The 18,300-nt window shown below is 33.6% G+C and overlaps 1 protein-coding gene across 1 annotated transcript; it reads right to left on the bottom strand.

Annotated features, from left to right (window-relative positions):
* Window positions 1-2,576: 2,576 nt before the first annotated feature.
* LOC136071330 (uncharacterized) lies at window positions 2,577-3,161 on the bottom strand. Its single transcript, XM_065782460.1, has one exon. It carries the CDS (start codon window positions 3,159-3,161, stop codon window positions 2,577-2,579), a length of 585 nt encoding a protein of 194 aa, XP_065638532.1.
* Window positions 3,162-18,300: the final 15,139 nt, after the last annotated feature.

Below are 18,300 nucleotides of genomic sequence, written 5' to 3'. Positions count from 1 at the left end.
GGTGATTAAGTTGAAATTTCAAAGTCTTTTTTTTTTTTTAATTTTTTAATTTTTATTTTTTATATTGAAACTAAATTTCAAAGTCGTGTTCACTCTTCAGTGTGATCCACTTTTATTCAGATTTTAGATAAGTCAGGTCCATGGTATTTGTAGGGTTAGGATTTATAGTCCAAGCCCAAAAATAATAAATTTGTAGAATGTGGATGATAAAGTTAGGTTAACTATGGAGCTTACAATGGTTGATCACAACATACAAGTATAAACCAGCATCAAAGTATACGTAAAGATCAAATAAGTTGAAGTCCGAAGAGATTTATGATAAATTGAGTACATGTTATAATTCTTAGGGTTACAGTTAGACCTCTTTTTTTCTTCCTCCCCCCCCATCTTTCTATTAGGAGCCCTTCTTCTTTATATAATATCCTTCCTCGTCATCTCCATCGTTCACTTATTCTTCATCTAGCTCCCTACTTGAGTGCATGTCATGTCATGTATCTCCCTTAGCTTTTTGTGAGTGGCGGTAGCTGAAGTTATACTGTTCAGGGGTCTTCTCCACATAAATGCGGTCAGAAAAGTTGCTGCAGTGCATTTAATACGGTGGTGGCAGCTTTTCTTTTTAGATATTTCTCCATTCATCGTCTCTAGGCGTGTCCAAAGCTTATCTAGACTGCTGAAATCACTAGTAAACTCATTCGAACCCCCTAGATATTTATATGACCTAAAATCTTTTCATCCGAGGATAATGATCTCTTCGGAACACTGATGCTCTCTTCAGACGGAGTTTCTTCGTTCCCATGTATCATTCTTTCACGCGAAGTATCCCTTGACAATTTTAGTCTATTCGGATATACAATAACCTTTACATTGGACTTTAGGCCCACTACGTATGATTGAGCTTTCCCCCCCACAGTATTTATTTTTATTGCTTTTTATATATAATTAAATATCAATAATCTGAAAATAATTATACAAATTCCTTACTTTTTTTTTTTTTTTTGAGAAAGAAATTCATTACATTTCTGGTTACATGTGGCAATCGGTTAAATGGTTGACTTTAATATTAATTCAAGGAGAATACTTATGAATGTCCTTAGGATATTGATTAATAATTTATTTAAAGAAGCTTTTTATGGAAAAAAAAAATTAATATTTTAATAGATTTTTTCATTTTCCATAAAAGTGGTGTCAAAATTTTCTTAAAAATTGATTGTTAATCAATGTCCTAAGGGCACTTATTAGCATGACCCGTAATTTAATCCCCATCTTTTATTTTTTTTAAAAATTTTTTTTTTTATAAAATTCTACTCTAGTCTAACATATATAAATACATGCCTGTGAAACTCGAGAAATTATATGATCCTCATAATGGACCATATCACTTGTCTACCATTCCAATAAAATATTTCCACATATTTAATGTAAGATTGGGATTTGTGGCCCAAGCCCAAAACAATTAATTTGTAGAGTATGGGTGAAAGAGCTAGGTTAAGTATGAGATTAACAACAACGAATCACAACTTTCAAACACAAGCCAACATGAATCTACACGTAAAGAGTGAATATCCGAAGAGTTATATTATTGATTATCTGATGAACACAGATCTTAGGGATACAGTCAAGTTCCCTCTTCTTTTTCTTTTTTCTTTTTCCTTTTTTTCCCCCCTTTACGTTAGGAGCCTCTTGTCTTTATATAACCCCCCTTCTCTTCATCTCCATCGTCCATTTGTACCTCATCCGTGAGCCTACTTGAGTACGTGTCACGTCAAGCATCTTCTTTAGCTCTGTGTGAGTGGCGGTAGGTTAGGATACACTATTCAGGGGTCTTCTCCACATAAATGCAGCCAGAAAAGTTACTGCAGAGTATTAAATACGGTGGTAGCAGCTTTCCCTTTAGATATTTCTCCATCCTTATCGTTTTCCAGCATACTCAGAGCTTATCTTGATCAGGTGGAGTCCTCGGAAGATCATTTTGACATTTTATATGCTCAATTGATTTATAATATTCGCGTCAGAGGATTATAACCTCTTCGGACAGGAGATGTCCTATTTGGATTGTAATCATTCTTCCTTCTGAAGGTCCCACTTCCAGATGGGCCCTGCCCTTACCATCTCCTTTTTCTCGGTCGCACAATAGCTCTCATATGGGCTCTCGGCCCACTACGTTGGACTGGGCCCTTTTCCCCCCACAATAGCCCCTCAAAATTTTAATTTTTCCCTTGCATCCGAGGAGAAAAAGTAAGATTTTGATCTGCCTCGCAAGGAAAAAGAAATAAAAATAAAGAAATTTAAAAGAGGGAAGTCATAAATACGCTCGTTTACACGCGCGCGGGCATAGAGACAAGCGCTTCATTATTGCCGCTGTCAGTTCCGTATTCCCAAAGTGCTGTATTAATTACTCCAGGCGGTGTCGATATTTCTTTTAAGAAATCAATTAGCTCTTCTTTCTCTGGTTGAGGTATCTGGGATCCGATTTGAAAGTATCTCTCAGGATTGGTCCCAATTAAAACCCGCACTAGGTCCTCGCATTTAACGCCTTCATCATGACCTTCGACGGGTGACAACCGACCCTTTAACTGCTATAGGTCTCCCTCCGTCCTGGCTGAGGATTCAATCTCAGGCTCGTGTCGTATGGCAGCCACCAAACATTGCCTAGCCGAGGATTGATCTCCGCGGATTTCACAAACACGCCCTTCGAAAGGATATTTGACTTTCTGATGCAGAGTGAAGGAAACAGCCCCTAGCGTGTGTAGCCAAGGTCTGGCTACAATCGCCATATAAGGGGAATAGACATCTACAACAATGAAATTCACTTCAACCACTTCAGAGCCAGTCTGTACGGGCAGCCGTATTTGTCCTTTCGGGGTGACCATCCTTCCCTCGAAGCTGACCAGGGGAGAACAGTATGGAGTTAAGTCATCCAGCCTGAGGTTTAACCCCTTGAAAAGATCAGGATACATAATCTCCACCGCGCTACCCTGGTCCACCATCACTCTTTTCACATCATATCCCCTGATCCTAAGTGTGACTACCAAAGCATCATCGTGAGGTTGAATGGTTCCAGCTTTATCCTCGTCCGAAAAGCCTAGCACGGGCGGGACAGCCTGTCTATGGCTTCTCGGATCTCGGCCAATATCCCCCGCTTGTAGCCGAGCCACTGACATAACTTTGGACAGCCAGGACCCTGTTCTTCCTGGCGCTGCGAAAATGACGTTAATAGTACCTAATGGAGGTTTAGTAGAATCCCTCTTCTCGGACTCAAAATTTACTTGGCCTCCTCGGCCACTGGAGTGGTGCAAAAGGTGCCTCAACCTGCCTTCGCGAACCAACTGGTCTAAGTGATCCCACAAACTTCTGCAGTCTTCAGTGGCATGCCCATGGTCTTGATGGTGTTGACAATATAGATTGTGATTGTGCCTCTCAGAGTTCCCTACCATTTTACTCGGCCACCTAAAGAATGGTTCATTCTTGATCTTTCCAGAACTTGATGAACTGACTCCTTGAATATTGTATTGACTGCCTGAGCATTTGCTGAGCCCGACTGCCCAGCGAAATCTCTCCTCGACTTATTGCTGTTGTAACGGTCTGACCTAAAGTCCTTCCTGTCCTGGGGGATAACTTTATCCTTACCCTTCCCTTGCTGTTGATCTTCTTCAACCCTTTTATATTTTTCAATACGATCCATAAGTTGACGCATGTTAGTGACAGGCTTGCCGGACAAGGATGTCTTTAAACCATGATCAGTGGGGAGACCCAGCTTAAACGTGTCTAAGGCCATTGCATCAAAGTTGCCCTCCATATCATTAAACATCTTCCAATATCTATCCGAATACGCCTTAAGGGATTCACCTTCACACATGCTCAAGGATAGCAGGGAAGACAAGGGCCTGGCCACCCTTCGGCATGTGACGAAACGTGAACCAAAAGCCTAAGTGAGCTCTTTGTAGGAATTGATGGAGTCTGCTTTCAAGTTGTCAAACCACCTCATGGCCATGGGTCCAAGGCTAGAAGGGAATACCTTGCACATCAGAGTTTCATCTCTAGAGTAGACAGCCATCCTTTGGTTAAAATGGCTCACATGCTCCACAGGGTTAGTTTTATCGTTGTAAATAGTAAAGGTTGGCTGGTTGAAATGCCGAGGAAGTTTCGCTCCTTCAATCCTACGCGTGAACGGTGACCTGGAGATTTGGTTCAAAACCTTGCTCATGGCATCATTTCCCATCCCTCCATATGATGGCCTTTGAGGTTGCTTCTTGTGAGGGTGTTCATCCTCATATGAAAAAGATTCACTGATTGAAGTTCGAGACCTCTGTTCATAAGTGATGTCTTGTTCGTCACCTGAGTCGTCATCAGAATGCGAGGCAGCACGTTTTCTTTTCGCATGGCGCATCTCCCTTCTTAACCTTTCAATCTCTATTTGCATGCTGTTTTTCTCTGCATGAGAAACATGACTTCCGCCACGAGGCTGAGTTCGTTCAGTATGTGTAGTATGCACACTGCCTTCACGGTCTTGTCTCCGCTCCAAATTGAGAAAAAGGATCTATATGTTGGGACGCCCCAGATTTTGCCAGTTGTTGCCCTGGTTCAGCCATGATCAACTGTTGCTACTTCCTCTTACACTCAAGCTTTCCCCACAGACGGCGCCAATTGTAAGGTTGAGATTTGTGGCCTAAGCCTAAAACAATTAATTTGTAGAGTATGGGTGAAAGAGCTAGGTTAAGTATGGGATTAACAACAACGAATCACAACTTTCAAACACAAGCCAACATGAATCTACACGTAAAGAGTGAATATCCGAAGAGTTATATTATTGATTATCTGATGAATACAGATCTTAGGGATACAGTCAAGTTCCCTCTTCTTTTTCTTTTTTCTCCTTTTTTTCCCCCCTTTACGTTAGGAGCCTCTTGTCTTTATATAACCCCCCTTCTCATCATCTCCATCGTCCACTTGTACCTCATCCGTGAGCCTACTTGAGTACGTGTCACGTCAAGCATCTTCTTTAGCTCTGTGTGAGTGGCGGTAGGTTAGGATACACTATTCAGGGGTCTTCTCCACATAAATGCGCCAGAAAAGTTGCTGCAGAGTATTAAATACGGTAGTAACACCTTTCCCTTTAGATATTTCTCCATCCTTATCGTTTCCCAGCATACTCAGAGCTTATCTTGATCAGGTGGGGTCATCGGAAGATCATTTTGACCTTTTATACGCTCAATTGATTTATAATATTCGCGTCAGAGGATTATAACCTCTTCGGACAGGAAATGTCCTCTTCGGATTGTAATCATTCTTCCTTCTGAGGGTCCCACTTCCAGATGGGCCCTGCCCTTACCATCTCCTTCTTCTCAGTCGCACAATAGCTCTTATATGGGCTCTCGGCCCACTACGTTGGACTGGGCCCCTTTTCCCCCCCACATTTAAAATTACTGAGTCATTTTATGATATATAAAAAAAATTAAATAGAAACTAACTTTCTTGTTAAACTGATTCAACAATTTTAAATAGGTGGAAGTCTTTTAATGAAATGGTAGACAAGTGATGTGGTCAGGAGCAGAGTTAGGAATTTTTGTTTAGGAGGGACAAGTTGTAATTCTAATATATTTATCAAGACAACCCCACATACACACACACACACACACACACACACACACACACACACATATATATATACGCTTTTTTATTATATACACATTTTTTTATTTGATAAGTTATATATATACACACACACACCAAACAACAACAAAAAGAGCTTAGTAATTTCAATCAAAATTATGTTTGGTGGTGATCTTACATAAAATAAAATTCATTTTTACTATTTTTATAGTGAGATTCTTAAAAAATTTCATTTTTGATACAAATTATCAAATTTTATACTAAAGTAAGTAAAAAATCTTTCAATTAAACTAATGAAATTTTCAAAAACATGAATGATCTAAAACTTGGAGGAATAAGTTAGGCTTCAAACATATTTGAAGCTATCTTCCTCTAACCCATTATATAGTAACAAAAGAGACATTTCATGTATAATTTTAGTGACATTATTTTTTTAATGAGTCAATGACTTGTTAATTGCCACATAACTGACTGAAAAATATATAAATTCAAATATGTTTGGTACCAAACTTTATCAAATATTTAACAGATATAAGAGCATATTTTACAATAAAAAATAGAATTGTGAAAAATAATGTTATGTCTTTATAATTATTAGATCAATTTTTTTTAAGAGCATCATTGGACTAAATCAAATATTTGTTGCTCGGGAGGGGGAGGGGGACTCTTATTTTTTAGACTAAATTTTGAAAAAATTAAAATAATTATATATATACATACATATATATATATATATATACACACACATATATATTTAAAAAATTTTCAAAATTTTGGGAGGGCCATGGCCCCCCACCCTTACACATAGCTACGCCCTTGGACGTGGTCCACTATGAAGATTTTATAATTTCTCATGAAAACTTGAACTCCAACTCTTATTTCCTTTTTATGATTGATGACACATCAATTTGTAAGATCAATGTAACACAACTCTATTACTCTGAGAGAGAGAGAGAGAGAGAGAGAGAGAGAGAGAGAGAGAGAGAGAGAGAGAGAGAGAGAGAGAGAGAGAGAGAGAGAGAGAGAGAGAGAGAGAGTAATGTTAGGTTTATAACATTTTCACAACATTTTTATAACAAATCTTAGATAGCAAATTGTTATCAATTCTAATTTGGACTTATCATTGACTTTACTTTTTTACTTTCTAATAGCATCTTGCCACTTGAGATTTGTTGTGGGTTTGTAGTATTATTTTTCTTTTCTTTTTCTTTTTTTAATTTTTTTATTAACATGGGATGAGAAAAAAATTGTTTATAAAACTCACCTATATAGAACCAAACATATTGTAATAAGAGCAAGACTTAGGTACAGTACTTAGATATTGTGCCTTGAGTTTCCTTTTTAAGATTCTGTCATGTAAATTTTTTTTCATGGGATAGAAGTATATTTCTTAGTTAAGTAACCACATGGATGAATCTTAAGAATGGAACATAAAGAACAACACCTAAAATAATATAACTAAATTTTGTCCTTGTAATAATACCAAATATCCTCTCCTATTTTAAGTCTATTTTTTTGGGGAGAAAAAATGCTTTATTTTAAGTCTATTTAAAAGTTAAAACTAGTCTAAATTTTATTACAAACACTCATTATTAGTTTATGTAAGGGCACGATTTGCAGCCCAAGCCCAATATGTACGGGGTTTTGGGTTAATGAGCCTAGCACAATAAATTTGTAGAGTGTGGATTAAAGAATTAGGCCTAAGTGAATATTACAACGGCAAGTACGGGTTTGAAAAACACTTCATGCAAAAACAAGGTACGTAAGATTGGGTAAAAGTATTGTCGAGGAGGCTAATGCTTATACAAATCAATGAGTCTGAATTACAATTGTAGTCCTAGTAGCTACAATGTTCTTTCTCTATTTTTTCTGATCCCTTTCCTGTAGGTGGTCTCTCGCATTATATAGTCCCCTTCGGACCATCTTGATTCTACACTTGTTGATCATTTAACCCTCACTTGAGTATCTGTCCCATTAGACGCCCTCTCTGACCCTCTGTGAGTTGCGGTGATCAAGGCAACACTGTTTCAAGGGTCTCCTCTACATAAGTGCGGCCAGAAAAGTAGATGCATTGCATTTAATGCGGAGGTGGCAGTCTTTCTTTAGGTATTCCTATGTCCCCATCATTCTTTATAAATGTATAATGCCCATCCTTATTGCTAGAGTTTCCTAGAAGACCACTCCGATCATTGGGATATAGATGCGGGCCGCGTATGTCATGTCTGAGGAGGAGTCACTCCTAGGGCCATTTTCCGTTCATTCTTTACTTGTGAGACCTTTAAAATTGGGGTTATCTAAGATTATCTGTTACTTCTCGGATCATCCCCTGTCCTCGGACCAAGCCCAAGGCCCAAAATGTGACTTTGGGCCTTTATCCCTACAGTTCAAATATAAATTTAAATGAAAAAGTATATTATGTTCTAATATATTGGTTTTTCATATCTTATTCGAAAAATGAAAATGAAATCAATAAATTTATTGCATTGATCACAATAACAAATTTTAAGTAGGAAGTAACAAAATAAATTTTTTCTATAATAAAAAATAAAGAATGAACAATTTGCATACTATATCAAATAATATCCTTACAAAGGTTTTTTTTTTTGGGGGGTGGGAGGTGGAATTTCAATTTAATCCCTAGAGTTCTTCGACTACTCTTAAAATCTAAGGTATAAATTGAAATTTCCCTCTCTTTTTTATTTTTTTTATTTGATAGTTATAATAATAGAGATGGAGAATTTGAATAATATTTTCTCTTAATAAATGAGAGTAAGCTATGGCACTAGAAAAATGATCATCTCTATTTCAAATTTAGTCCATTTTATTCATTTCATGGTTCATATTAAATTTTATAAATCTAAAGGTGTACTGACTCCCAAGTTATTTGTTATGTATGTGTGTGTGTATTAAAATTTGTTATATATCTAGCATTACTCAATCACTTAATCTAAAAACATGATGCATGCATAAGTGTGTGTGCGCTAAGCAGGTTAATAGTGATTTTAAAAAAATATTAATGATATTATGGTATTTAGCACAACTCTCAAACTTTTGTTTTTATTTTTTTATTTTATAATTTTATTAACAAATCTTTTCCCTTAAGTCTTATATATATTTATATATATATATATATGTATGTATTTATATATGTATGTATGTATATTAATAGGTAACACTGAGAGAAAATCCAATTAGATTTTAAATTGGAATTCAATTAAAGTTTTATTTTACATCATGTGCCTCATCTAATGTAGGGTTTTTTTTTTGTTAAATTTTTGTGCCAGGTGGGTTAGTTCAGTGTAGAAAATGAGAAGTTCAATATAAATAAACTATAAAAAAAACCTAATCATATATATATAACCAATACTTAGAGAAAATTTAATTTGATTTAAAATTGAATTTTGTTTTTGTTAGCTTTCCATACAAATTAAATTGTTTTGATTTCTTCTGTTATTTTTTCTCTGAACTAATGAGCATATTTTTTATATTGTTTCTATTCAGATATTTTGTATGTTAGGATCTTGAATATAACAAATTGTAATTGAGCTGAACGATCCCATGCATCTATCCTCATTCAATTTAGGAGATACTATTGGACCAATTTATTCTTTTATTTTGTGTTGTATTTAGTAGAATTTCACAGATAGTGATTGTAAATTGATATTATATATATGATATCTAATAATTATTTTCAAAATTATATACATAATAGTAGTGTAATAAGAAACTTGATGAAACTAATATCATGAAAATTGCAAGAAAAAACTATTTTAGTACCTCCAAATGTCCTGGTCAAACTAATATCCTATATGTTTTTATAACCCAAGCTAACATCAATAGCACCACTACAATTCATCATTTTCGTGCGTAAGCACGAATTACATACTAGTTTCAATAATTACCAACCACCACGAGAATTTCATTTCTCTTGAATAGATATCTTGCATTAATTTGTGGGTTGACAAGAATTATTCAGTGCGAAAGTTTCCATTTTGATGGTTTCAACTAACAACAATGCTATGACCAGCACAATTTATACAAATTTTAATTTGCCATAACTTACAATGTGGTGAGTTGTGAGATCTGAAGATGTAGACTCTTATGAACCCACAATTTTTTTTTTTTTTTCACAATTTACAATTTACCACATGGCAAGTTGTGACAAAAATTGTGTAAATTGTTGTCATCCTAGTATTTTTCTTCAACTAATTCTGTTTACTATGCTTGTGACTCTACTTTTGGAAATGAGGACAATAGAATATATGATGTTCAAACATATTGATTTTTCATATCTTATTTGAAAAAGAAAAACATGAAATCAATAAATTTATTGCATAGGTTGCAATAACAAATTTTAATTCGGGTACCAAAATAATTTTTTTCTATAATTAAAAAAAAAAAAAAAAAGCAAGAACTAACAATTTGCATACTTTACGAAATAATATCCTTACAAATGTTTTTTTTTTTTTTTAATAATTTTTTATAGAGTTAGACTACTCTTAAACTCTAAGGTATAAATTGAAATTTTCCTCTCTTTTTTATTTTTTAAATTTTTTATTCATTGGTTACAATAATGGAGGGGTGGATCTTAATAGTGTTTTCTCCTAATAAAAGAGAGTAGGCTATACCACTAGAAAAATAATCAACTCTAGTTCAAATTTAGTCCATTTTATTCATTTCAAGATTTAAAAAATCTAAAGGTGTATTGACTTTCACGCTATTTGTTGTATATATATTCAAAGTTTGTTGTATCTCTAGTATTACTCAAGTACTCAACCTAAAAATGTGATGCATGCATAAGTTATGTGCATATATATATATATATATATGATAAACAAGTTATATAATAATGATTTTAAAAAATATATATTATTAATGATATTATGGTATTTAGCATGCATGACTGTGAAATTTTTGCTCTTTTTTTTTTTTTTGGTTAACAAATTCTTTTCCCTTAAGTCTTTTCAATAATTGCCAACCACCATGAGAGATATTTCTCTTGAATAGTTATCCTACATTAATTTGTGGGTTGACAAGCATTACTCAATGCAAAAATTTCCATTTTTATGGCTTCAACTAACAACAATGCTAGGACTAAAACAATTTAAATAATTTTTGCCACAACTTGCCATGTGGTGAGTTGTGAGCGGTGAAGATCTGAACTCAAATGGACTTACTATTTTTTCTTCACCATTCATAGCTTGCTACTTGTTGAGTTGTGGCAAAAATTGTTCAAATTGTTGTAATTCTAGCATTTTTCTTCAACTAATTCTGTTTACCAGGCTTAAGTAATTAACTAGATGCTTCTGGAAACGAGGTCAATAGAATAATAGTAATTAACTAGATGCTTCTGGAAACAAGGTCAATAGAATAATAGAATATACTACAATGCAACAGATCGCTTTCGATCGAGTGTGATCAAATGGAATTTTTATGTAGGAGAATGCATTTGCAGCAAATATTCAGAAACATAGAACCGGACACTATTCAGAAACAAACAAAGAAGGTGGACTTAGAAATATTACTGAACATATTCAGAAACAAACAAAGAAGGTGGACTTAGAAATATTACTGAACATATATTCAAAGTAAAGGATTCCATGACTAGCCGACATTTTGGGCCATGAAAAATCACCGGAGAAATCAACCAAGCACGGCATTTGGAGTATTATAAAAGGTACGTAGAAGAATAACAATGAAATTTCTTTATCCTCAATTATTATACTATACAAATCACATAGTTTTTTCTGTATATGAGATGGAGATCCCAATCCTCCTCGTCCAAGCTAGCTTATCACAAAAGCAATGTAAATGCATTGACCACATTTACTCTTCATGCAAACAACTTGACTTCGAAGTTCGGAGTTGAAGCTAGTGAAGTAGATAGCAAACCAAATACAATATATTGTAATGTATGAACTGACTCAAACTTAAACCTTGACTAAGAGTGAACAAATAAGAAAAAATTTAAAGATATTATTAATAATTTTACTACATAATCTTTATAAATGGATAAATTTGTTAATATATTACCTTTACAAATTGATAGATTTAACAATCTAATAAATAAACATCTCAATTATTTTATGTGATTGATGACATGATTAGTTTGTAAAGATTATATAGTAAAATTTTTAGTATTTCTAAGTTCTAACATCACTCAAAAAATAAAACTCTAACATACCTATAAGTAAGGTTGTCAAAATTGGGATCCTACGTAGGATCGTGAGAGGTAGGTAGGATCGTGAATCGTAGGATCGAATCCTGAATCGTAAAATCCTACATTATTTGAGAAAACAAAAACAAAAAATACACATTGATATGTTAAATAATCATATAAATTATACATTCGTTGATATAATTACCATACATCATTATATCCATTTATAAGCATCATTAAAGAGACCAAAAACCTCAAAATGTGACACTCTATTGAAATATTTTTTATTTGGGTCTAACTAACACTCTCTCTACATTAGAGTGGAAAAACTTGGTCTATTGAGATTTTATTTTTCATTTGGATCAACTTACCTTTCTATCAAGTTAAAGACGATTACAAGAAATCAAGGTCATCTGGGATCATCAGAATCGTACGATCCTATCGATTCTGAACGATTGCAAAGATCCTTGAAAGATTTAGATCGTTTTGGGTAGGTGGGATCGTAAAATTGTAGGATCATAAGATCCAGATCGGGATTTTGACAACCATTCCTATAAGCATTTCATATTTCACTACTCCAAGCAGATTTTAGTTATCATTACTGTGTACTTATATTTTGTTTATTTTGATGGAAAGTATTATTTTTGAAAACTAGTTATTTTGTGATTGCTTTCCTAAAAATAAATTAGAAAATATTTTCAATTATTTTTTCTTACATTAAAAATCATTAATATTTCTTGTGATTTCATATATTAACTGAACAACAACTTCTATTCGCTAAAACATATTCCAAACAAATAGGAAGTGTTTATATTTTTTGAGTAGTTTGGGCCTCCCACATTGGAAAACATAATAGAAAAGAATAGAAATGAAACAAATATTTATCTCTTTTTTGTTTGGATGGTTGAAAGAAAATGCATAGAATTAAAAGTAATATTTTTAAAACACCATTACTATTATGTGTGGAGGTAGAGAAACAACAAAAGGCAATTTGATTCGTCGGTGATAAAGGAGTAGTTGGTCAAAAAAAAAAAAATGAATGATATTAATTAGATGGAGAGAGTGGGTGATTATCTTCAACACAACTCTCTACTAGTGACAAGGAAGCTTTGTGATAGATTATAAATTCATGACTAACTTGGTTCTTGGGCTTATGTGCTTGATATGATTGCAAATCTTGTCATTGGTGTTGAGTGATTAGTTGGGTGTTTCCTGCTTGGAATTTAGGTTGAGAAGTGTTCTGGTTACCCTACATTTTGCATACTGGGATTGTTTGCAGCTTTAATTGTTGCAAGATTGGGGTGTATTTGGACTTGATTGTATTCTCTTTTTAATTTGTTTCTATAATTCTCTTGTTCATCAAAAATTACTTTATATAATTTATTTAACAAAAATAAGGGTATAGATATTTAAGAAAGAGCAAGACTTAGGTATAATATTTAAATGATGTTCCTTAGGTTCTCCTTTTAAGATTCTGGCATGTGGATTTTTTCTCATGGGAACCTAGTGTATTTTTTTTAAAAAAATAGCCACATGGCTGAATTTAAGTTTTGTCCTTTAAGAAAAAGATAGGGGGATTAAGAGAATTTCAATAAAATTTTTTTATTAAAACATATTCAATTCCCTCATTCTTTTTAATGTTGGAGGGATTAAAAATTGGGCTTAAAGAAAAGAATGTAAACTTGCAGACAAAGTGAAATGAGTATATATATATATATATATATTTCCATTCCCCTTATTCCCCTCTCCTAAACTATTTTTACTAAAAAATTGTCATTTGTAAAAAAAGTTAAATCAATAGTGAAAGAGGCAGCAAACTGACAAAAAGAGAGAGAATTTACAATCTGAAGAATTTGTTGTGATGTGGACTTTACTTGTGGTTAGTGGTCATTACAATGTTTCAAAAATGTTTTTTTTTTGCTCTTTAAATGCAGAAAACATTAATTCCTACTCTATAGTGCCCGTTTGGTTCGATTTTAAGGGGCCAAAATGTGTGTTTTCTAGCCCAAACTCAAAATGCATGTTTGGTAAATTTTTTCAAAAGTGCGTTATACAAAAGTGCATTTTGCAGCTCAAAAGATTTCTATGTTTTGGCACGGTAGCTTTGAGCTACAGTTGCAAAATGCACAAACGCGTTTTCTCAAAACAAAAATATTACTGTTGGTGAGATTCTCTTTTTCCTTAATTGCCCACTATTTTTTATGCTTCTCTATGCTGTTGCGCTGCGGCATCTTGTCTTCTTCTTCTTCTTCTTCTTTTTCTGTGTTGCTTCTTCTTCTTCTCTTCTTTTTTTATTTTTTTATTTTTATTTATTTACGTCTTACATATCTAATATCAAAAAAACCTTTTGAATTTGGTAGAGTTTTTGATAAATGGAAAATATGGAGGGGAGAGAGAGAGAGAGAGAGAGAGAGAGAGAGAGAGAGAGTTTTGTGTGTGTGTTGGGGTGGGGGGGGGGGCTTTGTGTGGAGGAAAGTAAAAGAAAAGGAAAATAAGAAGATGAGGAATAAGTGAACAAGTGGATGAGAAAAAAGTGAAAGAAAAAAAAAGAGTTTTTGAGTTTGGGTAAAGCAATGTGGAAGAAAATATAGATAGTAGGAATACAAATTATTTCACAACTTCTTTTTCACAACTGTGATGTTCTAGAGTTTGTAGTGGAGAAAAAATTACGGGTACATTTATAATCCTAGAACAACTCATTTAAAAGATAATTGTTAATAAAATTTTATTTTACGAAGATTAATTTTAAATTAGTATTGTGAAAAAATTGTGACATTTTATTATATCTCTAAACTTTTTAAATTAGTACTATTTTTCTTTAGAAAAAAAAAATACTATTGACAAAATATTTTTATAACAATTTCATAATAAAGTTTACATGGTAAGTTGTTATTAGTTCTCATCTAGACCTACTAGCGACATTTTTTTTTTTCTACCATTAACAACTTGTCATATAGACTTTATTGTGAAATTTTTGTGAAAATATTGCGTCCATAACTTGCATTAAGAGAGGTAATTAAAACAAAGAATTCTTTTTATATATACATTGTTATTTTTGGTAATATACCTCTCAAACTGTTACTTTTATAAGTGCTAGTCAAACACTCAGTTTTTTCAAAAAATGCTTTTTAATAGCTTTTACCAAATATTCAACTTTTACAAAAAGTCCAGTTTCATACCGCACTTTTTAAAACCCCCATTTTTTCAAAAAGCACAATATCAAAAAATTAAACCAAACTCACCCATAGTCTATCTTGCTTTACTTTCTTGAAAAATATTTTTCATTGATTTGAATTTTAGGTCATACTAAGCACCATAAAATGCAAAACATGCTTTTCAAAAAGCTTCTACCAAAGCAAATAGAAGGTGCGAAGCAATTACAGAATATCAAATTCAAACATAGCCCCATGGCCCATCAAGCACCTCTTCACTTCAGTCTTCATGCCCTATGACTGTGAGTTGTTGTGGTATCCATCCAATATGCATTATCTTGTAATTTCAAAGTTTCTCTTCAAAAACGCTTCAAATTTCTCATATATCTTTTTATTTGATGTAAATTTTAAAAATCTAACTGTTGATTACATGTTTTTGTGGTTTAAAATTTTGCATAAAAAATAATTTTGTTGATTGAATACTAAATAAGATCCGATTTGAATAAAATTTGGCATGTGTGTTAAGAACATAAAGAACACGCAATCTAATGATTAAATTTTCAAAATTCACATTTAATAAATAAAAACAATACAAAAAGTTTAAAAGGTTTCTCTCCAAACATTGTCCTACTATTTTTTTTTTTTTTTGGATACAAGATAGAAACTCTATTTTAATATAATTTAAGTGTATATATGTGTAAAACTCCTTACTGGAGATTTGAACTTTGACTCTTACCCCCATACCTTATAAACGCTTATAATTATGGAGTGACCATTTCGTCAAAGATACACAATGGTTATCCTACTATGTTTGGTTAGTGAGAAAAGAATCCAAGAAATGAAACCTAGCAATTTTTGTGATAAAGTTGACTGTAGGTGTAGTACAGCAAGTGGTGGTGTGACTAAAATTCCAACTTCCAAGTCAATCTATCTATTGGGGAAATTCTATATTTGGGAAAAATCAAATAGTGCAAGCGTGTACTATATTTAGGGTAGTATATAGGTTGACTGAGCGACTATTTTCTTTTGACTCCGACAATGCACTCCCAATTTTTTTTTACAAGATATAATTTCTATTCTAGCCTAATCTAAGTGTATATGTGTGTGAAATTTCTCCTGAAGACTTGAACCCTGCCCTTACCCCCACACCCCACAAATATTTATACTTATAGAGTGATCACTGCACCAAGAGTGCATGGTAGTCTCCCAAATTTCGATCTCCCATTACTTCATAGTGGTCCTAATTTTATGATGTAGATCTAGAAAGAAAATATTGATCTTGTGTAATTTAAACGAGATCTCGGGATTTTTTATCTGGTTCTTAATAATGTACCAATTATATAAGCAAAATTTTTTAAAATACAAAAAGATTTGAAATATATAAAATTCGTTTCATAATTATTGCCCTTCAACCAAAATAATTTTGAACCCGATATTCCCATTTTTATTTTGCAGCTAACAAAACAATATTCAATATTTCCAATTTAATTTTCTTATTTATTCTTTATTTTTAAGGAATTAGTGGCAACAAGCTACTTTTCATTAAGCACATTGTTAATAACTGATGTAGTTTGCAACATTGAAATAATGTGCAGTCTATTCTTCTTGACTGTAACATTGTAAATTTGTAATAACGCGTGCAGACTTAATAACTTTTTTTTTTTTTTTTTTGACTAAAAGACTTAGGAACCTTTTCTTTTCTAAGAAACATAAAACTCAAGAACTTGATTACTTACACGATTGCATCAAATTAATTATCCTTAGCAATTTTGACCCTTCAAAACCATATATTTTAAGAATGTGGTTTTGTCAAGTTTGTTGAAATATATTTCAATATTAACATAAGAGAAATGATATGTCTATAACATTTTTACAACAAATCCTAAGTAGCAGGTTAATACTGGTTGTTATTGTTGGGGCAAAAAAGTAATCTTAGTGTTAGTTTCAAATTTGAACCAATAACAACTAACTACCTGTGATTTGTTGTAAAAATGTTGTAGACGTAGCATCTCTCTTAACATAAACATTATGTATCCATCTTGACTTTTACTAATATGGTAAGAGGCATTTAAATCTTACCAACTTAAAAAGAAGAAGAATGAATGAATTTCATGTTGCTATCTTTTTTGAGTGATAATTTCCTACTTAAAAAATTTTTCCTCCAAAACTGGGTTTGAAGGAATTTCCTCCAATATATTAGATGGCTTTTAAGTATGAAAGTTCAATATGGGTATGAAACACCCTTGAACGTTTAGACCCCAAAATATAAAAATATCAATTCAAACTTTATATCAAACAATTAATGTGCGGAACATGATAATAAGCTAATAACAGAATCGATAGACAATCTAAGCCAAATATAAACACATCCACAGCAGTAAATATAAGGCAAAGATAAAGGGAAGAACGATGCAAACACACGACAACACACGATGTGTTATCGAAGAGGAAACCGAAGTCCTCAGTGTAAAATCTCTCCCCCGCCCTCCAAACGGTAAATAATCCACTAAAGAATGTAGTTGGGATACATGAACAGCAGAAGACCCTCCAAGCCTAATCTACCCAAGTACCTAAGCCCTCCAAGCTTCTTGCTCCAACGAGGTTACGCTGAACCTATTTCTTCTTTAGCTTCCCGGATTCCGCTACTTGACCATAGCATCAACCAATATATATTGGTTCCTTCCAAACTACTTCCCTCAGCAGCAAATAAACATTTTCACAGATGTGGGTGTGGTGAGATAAAGATTTGATAAAAGACCTCTCAAGGGTATGACAATGGAGAGGAAGAGAGTAGAGGAATTTGTAGAGTTTCTTAGATGAAGATTGGGGATGAGGTAATCTTGTTTTTCTCTAGAGTTTTCTCTCACAAAATTCTCTCTAGAAGCTTTACACATTTAGTGGGTATAAAGGTCTATATATAGTGAGGTGGTATGAGTATACGAAGAGACACATTTTTGCCAAACAGGGTAAATTGGCGGCTTGGTCTCGCGGCTTGTCCAAGTCGCGAAATCAAGTCGCGACGTAACGGCCTGGCCAACCTGGGACTTTTGTCCTGTAGTGCGACAGCTGGCGCGACCTTTCAGCTTCCCTGCGTGCATCTTACGTGCCTGAAGTTGGCGACTTGCAGCCGCGAGCCACCTGCGAGTCCTAGCCGCGAAGCTCTGCTTCTTTGCACATACTTAAACTTTTCTTCACAACTTCTCACACACTACCCTTACAATAATCCCACCTAAATACAAGGTTACTAAGTGCTTAATTTACAAGCAAATTGGCACGGAATAAAGCCAACACGATGGTTGATAATTTTCAACCTTACAAAGTAGTTTATTAAAGAACTCATGTAACTCTTAGGGTTCATTTGGTTGGAGGGGTGGAACA

Source organism: Quercus suber, unplaced genomic scaffold (assembly GCF_002906115.3).
Source record: "Quercus suber isolate HL8 unplaced genomic scaffold, Cork oak 2.0 scaffold_303, whole genome shotgun sequence".
In the NCBI taxonomy this organism is placed as follows: Eukaryota; Viridiplantae; Streptophyta; class Magnoliopsida; order Fagales; family Fagaceae; genus Quercus; species Quercus suber.
This window is presented reverse-complemented; position numbering and strand designations above follow the sequence as displayed.

Coding starts and splice junctions, on each gene's coding strand:
- LOC136071330 (XM_065782460.1), bottom strand. CDS start 3,161: ATGTCAGTGGCTCGGCTACAAGCGGGGGATATTGGCCGAGATCCGAGA.